We start from the raw sequence: 9,236 nt of genomic DNA on the forward strand, positions 1-9,236 counted from the left end.
AGTGACAACAGACAGGAAACAATATGAATGGTGGTTGGGTTTGTAGCCGTATGTTTCTTCCTTTATTCCAACTATAAGGATTTATTTTGTTACAAATCTCCCTTTGACTTCACTGAGTGCAGAATGTAGCCCAGTGCTCATGAATAAAGCAAGACCAAAATAAATGAATAACTAATTCAATGAGCTGCAAAAACTGGTGTTACAGTGTTAGGAAAATCATCTGAAATGTATTTTGAATACTGTATATACAACGCAGTGTTTCATAAAGCGCAAAAACAACTCTCATGGCAGGAAGGAGTATCTATTACCTGTTATAAAAAGAATCATTTAGCTAAATGGTTTTCAGGCAAAGTTCACGTACCTCGCTGACTCTTCTGGGAAGTTTTGTGACCGTCAGCGTGTGAACAGACATTATAAACTCTTTATCTGGTGTGTTGAGTTAGTTTAGGGGAAGGATAGTTCAGTGGTTTGAGCATTGGCCTGCTAAACCCAGGGTTGTGAGTTCAATCCTTAAGAGGACCATCTGGGGCAAAAATCAGTACTTGGTCCTGCTAGTGGAGGTAGGGGACTGGTCTCAATGACCTTTCAAGGTCCCTTCCAGTTCTAGAAGATAAGGTATCTCCATTAATTAATTCATTTATATTTTAAGGACTATTTCATGTTTTCAATTTGCAGTTAATTTTGGCTATCAAATAGCAGTGTGTGGACAATAATAGCTTTTCCTTTCCTTGCAGGTGTTTAAGAGGCCTTTTTTTTGTTCCGAACTGCTACATCTGCTTTCCTCTTGCAGCATTTGATGAGTTGGAAAGTAAAGTAACAGAGGAACTGGACAGTTGCAGTCATCTCAAATGCTGTCAGGTGGGGAGATGCAGATCTTCTCTTAAGACACAGCCACGGCTGAGCTGACTGTATCAGTACCAGCCGATTCAAATAGGTGCCACAAGATACCTGAATGCACGAATACCTGAATGACTTTTAAAAGTCTCGTATTCCTGCTTTTTTGTGAACTACAGTAACTATCACAACTAATGATTACATTCTAAAGCGTAGCATCATCAGAATACAAATGCCCCAGGAGATAATTGGGAATACTGGGCCATATCCACAAAGAAACATAGGCACCTCAGTCCCAGATTTAGGCACCTAAAGCCGAGTTTGAGCACTACTGCAAGCCACAAAAATCTCTGCTCAGTTGCTGCCTTACCCTATAGGTGCCTAATCTAAGCACCTATGTTTTTCAGCAAAATGTCTCTAGGCACCTCCATTTCTGCCTCCCTCTACGTATCCAGTTACCTGTCTCCCACCTAAGTCCCGGGGCCAGGAGCAGTGAAAACATCCTAAAAGTGTGGGGGGGTCACCAGCACTCAAACCGTGGCCCCACCCCGCTGCACTGCCCTTGCCCTTCCCTCAAGCCCTCACTCACTCCTCTCCACCCCTGCCCCCTCCCCCTCATCACACATCCTTATATGACTGGAAAAAAGTGGGAGGGCCATGGCCCCCTGGCTCCCTCCCCCATTCTGATGCCCCTTCATGGATTGAGAACTGGTTAAAAGACAGGGACCAAAGGGTAGGAATTAATGGTAAATTTTCAGAATGGAGAGAGGTAACTAGTGGTGTTCCCCAAGGGTCAGTCCTAGGACCAATCCTATTCAACTTATTCATGAATGATTCTGGACAAACAGTGAGGTGGCAAAGTTTGCAGATGATACTAAACTGCTCAAGATAGTTAAGACCAAAGCAGACTGTGAAGAACTTCGAAAAGATCTCACAAAACTAAGTGATTGGGCAACAAAATGGCAAATGAAATTTAATGTGGATAAATGTAAAGTAATGCACATTGGAAAAAATAACCCCAACTCTACATACAATATGATGGGGGCTAATTTAGCTACAACAAATCAGGAAAAAGATCTTGGAGTCATCGTGGATAGTTCTCTGAAGACGTCCACGCAGTGTGCAGAGGCGGTCAAAAAAGCAAACAGGATGTTAGGAATCATTAAAAAGGGGACAGAGAATAAGACGGAGAATATATTATTGCCCCTATTTAAATCAATGGTACGCCCACATCTCGAATACTGCATACAGCTGTGGTCTCCTCATCTCAAAAAAGATATACTGGCACTAGAAAAGGTTCAGAGAAGGGCAACTAAAATGATTAGGGGTTTGGAGAGGGTCCCATATGAGGAAAGATTAAAGAGGCTAGGACTCTTCAGCTTGGAAAAGAGGAGACTAAGGGGGGATATGATAGAGGTATATAAAATCATGAGTGATGTGGAGAAAGTAGATAAGGAAAAGTTATTTAGTTATTCCCATAATATAAGAACCAGGGGTCACCAAATGAAATTAATCAGCAGCAGGTTTAAAACAAATACAAGGAAGTTCTTCTTCACACAGCGCACAGTCAACTTGTGGAACTCCTTGCCTGAGCAGGTTGTGAAGGCTAGGACTATAACAGCGTTTAAAAGAGAACTGGGTAAATTCATGGAAGTTAAGTCCATTAATGGCTATTAGCCAGGATAGGTAAGAGGATGGAGATGGATGGCAGGAGAGAGATCACTTGATCATTACCTGTTAGGTTCATTCCCTTTGGGGCACCTGGCATTGGCAGACAGGATACTGGGCTAGATGGACCTTTGGTCTGACCCAGTATGCCCATTCTTATGTTCTTACTGAACATCGGAGAAGTCACATGGGTGAGCGGCCCTAGATGGTCCAAGCATGTATGGGGATATTCTCCTGTGTGGGTTCTCTGATGCGTAATATGGTTTGCTCTCTTAATGTAACTTTTTCCACAATCCAAGCATTTATGTTTCCTGTCTCTTGTGCATTGTCTGATGTTGCGTAAGGTCCAATCTCTGGATGAAACTTTCCCCACATTCCAAGCAGGTATGGGATCTGTCTCTTGTGTGAGTTCCCTGGTGTCTGGTAAGGTTTGACTTCCAAATGAAACATTTCCCACAATCAAAGCATTTATAAGGTCTCTCACCAGTGTGGATTTTCCCATGTTTACGAAGGTTTGAGTTGTTATTGAAACTTTTCCCACAGTTCAAGCATTTGTAGGGTCTCTCTCCCGTGTGGGTTCTGTGATGCTTAGCGAGGTCTGAGGTGCTACTGAAGCTTTTTCCACAGTCCAAACATTTATGGGGTTTCTCTCCTGTATGGATCTTCTGATGTGTAATAAATGACGACTGCCAATTGAAACATTTCCCACAGTCGAGGCATTTATAGGTTCTCTCTCCGGTGTGGATTTGCTGATGTGAAGTAAGATATGAACTCTGGCTGAAGCATTTCCCACAGTCCAAACATTTAAAGGGTTTCTCTCCTGTGTGGATTCTCTGATGTGCAACAAGGGTTGATCTCTGTGTGAACTTTTTCCCACAGTCCAAGCACTTATGGGGTTTCTCTCTTGTGTGGGTTTTCTGATGTCTAATAAGGTCAGATCTGTGCATGAAACTTTTCCCACAGTCGGAGCATTTATGGGGCTTCTCTCCTGTATGGGTTCTCTGATGTGTAATAAGGCTTGACTTCCAATTGAAACACTTCCCACATTCAAGGCATTTATAGGGTCTGAATCCCGTGTGGATTCTCTGATGTATTGCGAGGTATGAGCATCTACTGAAGCTTTTCCCACACTCCGAGCATTTATGGAGTTTCTCTCCTGTATGGACTGCCTGGTGCCTAACAAGGGTTGACTTCTGATTGAAACATTTCCCACAATCAAGACATTTATAGGGTCTCTCTCCAGTGTGGTTTCTCCAATGAGAAATAAGGTTTGTACTCATATGAGATCTATTCTCAATATTGGGGCTTTTATAGGGTTTTTCTTCCTTGTGACTTGTCTGCTGGGCAGTGGTTTCCTTGGGATCCTTGCATCCTGCCCCACAGTCAAAGGATTCATCCACTTTTGTCACTTTTCCCAGCTGTTTCTCTGACTTGCCCTGATTTCCCCAGGCTTCTCCCTGTTCTAAGCACTGGGAGAAATTCCCTTCAGCTCTTCTCAAAAAGGTCCCCCATGGTTCCACTTCCCCGGGAACTTCCCGCTGTTGATTGTTCTCCTCATTCACACTCACTCTCTCACCACCTGCTGGGAGAGAGAATCCAGACAGGAGTCACTGCCTGTGCCGGGGAGAAGGGGGAATAGTAAAAAGGGAAAACTCAACACAGTAAAGGTGGGGAGATGAAGAAACTGGATTCTCTCTCCACATCCCCATCCAAACACTCACTGGGAGGTAAAATCAGGAAGGAAACTCCTGACAGCGAACAGGATGGATGGGAGATGGTGAGGGATATCTGACTACAGCCTGACCTGGGGGAGATGAGGAAGACCTCACAGCACATTTTTGGGAGTCTGAGTTTTTTCCTTCAGATGGTTTTCGTGTCAGTCTCACTGACTCCTCACCTGTGCGGGTGCCTCTCGGGCTCTCCCTTTCTTTGGCGGTCTGGAGATCCGGGACCCACGGCTCTTCCCCTCGTTCCAGCCGGGCGATCAGCTCAGGTTTGGGAATGGGGAAGCCTGTGCAGGGGATGAAATCGGGCAAGCTCAGGGCACATCAGATATTGGAGGAATATTTGTCACAAAGAACATTCCTGAGTTTAACCGGACCCCATGCTATGCCGGGGGGACGTGAGATCTGAAGGAAGGGGGAGCATGATCCCTGATCCCCCTTGGGAAAGGCAAATATCTGGGGGGGGGGTGGTTGTGGTTCTGAAGCCATCCCTAGGGCTTTCCAGGATCTGGGGGGACTTGCTGAGGCAGACTCAGATCAGGAGTTAAACCCCTGCATATTGCGAACTCTCCAGAGCTCCCCCCACATGGCTAGAGCTAATCCTAGGAAGGGAGGGGAACTGGGATTCTGTGTGAGAGTGAGAGTTAAACCAGACAAAACAATACAGTGCTTCTGCCCCCTTGAAAGTTGGAGGGATGGGGATGAATCAGCATGTGCATTAGGTTTATGACTCCGTGATCCCACAGGAGGCGGTATGGAGATGAAAGCCTCTCTCCCACACTGGAGCTGGGGACTACGTGACCACGGAAAAAACAGATTCAGAAATTTAGAACCAACGGTTTCCAATAACCAAGGGGTCAGGAATCCCTTACCCAGCGAGGTCACTGTCTCATAGTTCTCCTGCATGACGTCCCTGTAGAGGGCTCTCTGAGTGGGGTCCAGCAGAGCCCCCTGCCCCTGGGTGAAATACACAGCCACCTCCTCGAAGGTCACCGGCATCTGAAACAACAAGAGTCCCTCACTCAGCACCTGCTGCCCCAGCCGCAAACCCCCTAGTCATGGGGGAGAAAGATCAATAAAATGGAAGCTCTGGGAGGACCAGAGGAGCAGAATCCCACCCCCACCCTGCTCAGAGCAGCCAGGAGGCTTCAAGGGGTGGGGAGAAGGTGAGAGCTCCTTGTCCCCCCAGCACACGGAGCAGGGCAGGGTCTCCTCATTTCCCACACACCTCCCAGCCACAGGCTGATACAGGAAGCAGAGCTCTGAGCCGGGGACAGGGACAGGAATCCCAACAGCTTTTCTGCGTATTTCACAGCAGCCTCTGGCCAGTGGCGTCAGGCTCCAGCACTGGGAGTCTGCTCAGTTTTCCCAGACCTGCCCTGGGAGGGGCAGGGGGGGTTTCCTGTATCAGAAATGGCGGAATGTCTCCCCCTGCCCCCACCCACGTGTCCCAGCAGGTTTTTCATACCCTGCCCCCTCCCTCTCTCACCCTGTGCGTTTCCTGCCCCTCCCCATCTACAGCAAACCCCCCTGCAGCTCCCTGAAAATCCCCTACCTGAGCTGGCTCCATCACAGCCATTTCCCTTCTCTGTCCCCTGGAAGACAGGACGATCTGGATCAAAACGCAGACGTGATTCCTCAGCCTGTCAGGGCGAGAGAGGCGATGGGGGAGGTTTCAGAAGGGCCTTGAGTCCATTTTACACCCTGATTCCCTCCAGGCTCTCTCCCTGCAGACAGACGCTCTGGACTCTGCCATGCTGGGAAAACCCTCAGTCACTTTATTACAACACAGACCCGGCCACTCCCCCCAGCACTGAACCCTCTGAGCCACTTTTAAACCCTCCCAAGGACAGAGTCACTAAATCGAATGCTAGAAAAGAGCAGAATCAAAGGAGCCACTTTGGGGGATTCCCTCTAACATTGGCCCTGAGGGCAGCGCATCCCCCCAGCAGCGTGGGGACTGAGCCAGGGCAAGAACTGGTTTTTCCTCTGTCAGCTCCTCCCCTTGTTCCCAGGAGAGTCAGTCGGCCCAGGGGGTGCAGGGAATGGAGCCGGGTCAGGGCTGGGAGCTGGGAACCTCCCTCCTCATTTCCTGCTCCTGCTGCCCCTTTCGGTCTCACCCCTCCCCTTCCTGTCTCCTTCCCTCCCCCTCTGCCTGGGAGTCCTGTTCCCAGGGCGTTGGCTCTCCAGTGTGAGCCTGGCTGTGTCACTGCAGGCTGCGGCTCAGGGGCTGGTGTGGGTAGAGCGCGCGGCTGCCCCAGGCACAGTGAAAGTCCCCACCAGTGCTGGGCACAGAGGGGTGTGTGTGTTAATGAAGGTCTGTCCATGGCACAGCCCCAGCTGGGGAGCAGCAGTGTCACAGTCTGGGCTCTCAGGCAGAGGAGGCAGCAGCACCTGATCCAGGCAGCTCAATTCAAGGGCTCTAATATCAGGAGCAGAGAGAGACACACACCAGCCTCCTCCTCTCCCTGAGCAATAGCCAGCAGCTAAAGTGGGGGTAGCAGCAGCTAATGACTTGGGTGCAAGTTTTAGCCAGGGCTCCACTGCCAGCCTCCCATGCCCAGGTCCCCCGCCCCCCCGGCACCTGGGAGCTGGCCCACCACGCCCCCCCGGCTCCTGGCCCATCATGCCCTCCAGATCCCAGCCCCCCCGCACCCTGGCTGCCAGCTTGGGCGGGGGGGACAGACAAGGGTAAGGGGGTTGGCTTTCAGCACCCCCACTATTCAAAGTGTTCCCATGCCACAGGACATGTCCCTCCCTAAGCTCCTAGCTCTGTGAACTGCCAGCCCCGTAGGTCCCACTGGCCAGGAACCACAGTCTATGGGAGGTGTGGAGGCGGTGCCTGCAGGTGAAGGCAGCGCGTGGAGCTAGGAGCCGACGGAGGGACCTATTGCCACTTCCGGGGAGCCCCCAAAAGGTAAGTGTCACCCAGAGCCCTCACCCCCTCCCACACTCCAACCTCTAGCCCTGAGCCCCCTCCCACATGCAAACTCCTCCTGCTGTTGTTGGGGGCAAGGGGTTGCTGGCCCGGGACTGCCCCAGCAGTGGCTGGTGCGACTGGCCCAGGGACCTGAGCTGCTTGGGCATTCCCGGAGCCAGCCGCACCGGCCGCTGCAGAGTCACCAAATCTGTGAGTTCTGTGACCAACTCACAGCCTTAATCATGAGCAGACAGAGAAAGACACTTGCCTCCTCTGCCTTAGCAATAACCAGCCCCGATTATGAGGACAGTTCAGCAGCTGTGGATTTCATTTGCCCACCTGGACTCACACCAGAACAGAACCAGAGAACCAGGTTGAACTGATCTGCTTAACTGAACTGGAACCAGACTTAAACCATCATTTTTCCTCTTCCTCAGTGAACCTGAATCTGAATCGAACTCAGAGAAAAATGGCCACCAGGTAAAATAAAGTTTCAGCAATTTTTCAGCTCAATATTTGACAAAATAAAATAAAACCTACTCTGATCTCCCTCATTATAAAACAAGACACCAAAACAACCCCCAGGCACGTGATCGCTACCGGAACAGCCTGTCCCAGTAGGAGAAGAGAAGGGGGCAGCCCACAGGAGCAGGGAGGGAGGAGAGAAGTGGGGGCTCCCTGTCCCAGAAGTTACATTAACTCTTCAAGGCCAAGGAAAAAGGCTGCTCAAGTCTTCTTCCCCTAGACAGGCCTCCTCTCACCCGTCCCCACCCATTGGGGCAGCTCCTCCCTCCCATTGCCCCACCTGAGGCAGGCCCCATGCCCCAAATTCAGTTCCCCACTGAAGCAAGTCACAAGCTCACTCCCAACCCTAACCCTAACCAGAACCAAACACACCGACTGCCACTGAACCCGAACCAAACCCCAATTCCACTCCGTGCAGCTCACAGTGACTTGGTTGGACACCGAATCCTGCGCAGAAATCAGACCAGCCCCTGTTCAGTGCTGTCAGCCCAGGAGTCAGACCCCCCCCTCCACCCCCAAATAAGGAGATTGTCTTTAAATGCAAATATTGAAATTGGGAGCAGGGTGTGTTGGCGGGGGGGGGGGGGGGGAGGGGGGGTGTTCTGGGTGGACATTCGCCTTGTAAATTCTCAGCCCTTCAGAGGAAGTCTCCAGGATGGGGTCACCCTGCCCACTCCCCACTGCTGGTTTGGCCATTTGTAGGGGAACAAATCCCTGCTGGCTGCTGGGTAGGGCAGCCCCCTCACCCTCCTTTACCCCATGGGGCGGGGAAGCTGCCTTGTATCTCTCTGACCCTCCACCTTGTCCCTCCCCCATAGCTCTCCCTTCCCCAGCCAGTCTCCTCACAGCCTCCCGTCCACACATCCCCCCTTTCCATCGCAGTGCCCCCCCTCACATCTTCCCTCTATTCCAGCCCTGTTCCCCATAATCCCCCCATTCCCCTGCATCACCCCATCCTCCCTTCAGTGCAACTACTAGCCCCTGCCACCAACCCCTCCTGCTCCCTGCGTCCCCCTCCTGCCCCCGGCCTCACACACCTCTGTTCCCCCGTCAATCCCCCTACTTACACCCCCTGCCCCTCTTCACCCCTTCCACCTCCTCCTCCCCCCGTGTTGCTGTCCTGCTTTCTACCTTTCAACACTTACCTGAGATGTGGGAGACCCCTGTTCAACCCTGCTTTCCTCCTCTGCTTGAGGGGGGCATTGGACCTGGGTCTCCTACATCCCAGCAGAACGGTTCCCATTCATGGATCCCCAGGCAAACCAAGAGCCTTCCTGCACCAATGAGGCATTATGCAGAGATAGCGACTGATCAGGGATTCCTTTAAACACTAAAACGTTGGGAGGGGAGGGGGGTATGTGAAATATTGCGCAGAATCAGGGCTCCTTTAGCAGCTCCAAGCCTCTGGGCCTTGGGGTGCAGCTGTGAACCCAGCCCTGGGAGCGGGTGCTGAGGTGTAGCAACCACCGGAGGAGGGCCGCCCAGAGGATTCCGGGGGCCCGGGGTCTTCGGCGGCAGGGGGGCCCCTTCCGTTCCGGGACCCGCCACCGAAGTGCCCCGAAGAC

At 51.4% G+C, this 9,236-nt stretch overlaps 1 protein-coding gene and 1 long non-coding RNA gene across 2 annotated transcripts; both read right to left on the minus strand.

Moving 5' to 3' along the window:
* Positions 1 to 2,545: 2,545 nt before the first annotated feature.
* LOC123345258 (zinc finger protein OZF-like) lies at positions 2,546 to 5,153 on the minus strand. Its single transcript, XM_044982008.1, has 3 exons — positions 5,099 to 5,153; positions 4,400 to 4,513; positions 2,546 to 4,081 (listed from the first exon to the last, which is right to left on the minus strand). The coding sequence occupies exons 1-3, from the start codon at positions 5,130 to 5,132 to the stop codon at positions 2,805 to 2,807; spliced, it is 1,425 nt and encodes a 474-aa protein (XP_044837943.1). The 5' UTR covers positions 5,133 to 5,153; the 3' UTR covers positions 2,546 to 2,804.
* A 55-nt stretch (positions 5,154 to 5,208) lies between these two features.
* Positions 5,209 to 7,790, minus strand: LOC123345285. Its single transcript, XR_006572762.1, has 3 exons — positions 7,486 to 7,790; positions 5,782 to 5,869; positions 5,209 to 5,225 (listed from the first exon to the last, which is right to left on the minus strand). It is a non-coding gene; the product is annotated as an uncharacterized LOC123345285 (long non-coding RNA).
* Between the last annotated feature and the right edge of the window lie 1,446 nt (positions 7,791 to 9,236).

This window comes from Mauremys mutica, chromosome 12 (assembly GCF_020497125.1).
Source record: "Mauremys mutica isolate MM-2020 ecotype Southern chromosome 12, ASM2049712v1, whole genome shotgun sequence".
Classification (NCBI taxonomy): domain Eukaryota; kingdom Metazoa; phylum Chordata; order Testudines; family Geoemydidae; genus Mauremys; species Mauremys mutica.

What these genes read in the sequence shown, in the direction of transcription:
- LOC123345258 (XM_044982008.1), bottom strand. Translation starts at nt 5,132, where the DNA reads ATGCAGGAGAACTATGAGACAGTGACCTCGCTGG. An exon ending in TGAGACAGTGACCTCGCTGG is followed by an intron (nt 4,514 to 5,098) that starts GTAAGGGATTCC and finishes TCCCCTGCACAG; the next exon opens with GCTTCCCCATTCCCAAACCT. An exon ending in CCCGAGAGGCACCCGCACAG is followed by an intron (nt 4,082 to 4,399) that starts GTGAGGAGTCAG and finishes CTCTCCCAGCAG; the next exon opens with GTGGTGAGAGAGTGAGTGTG.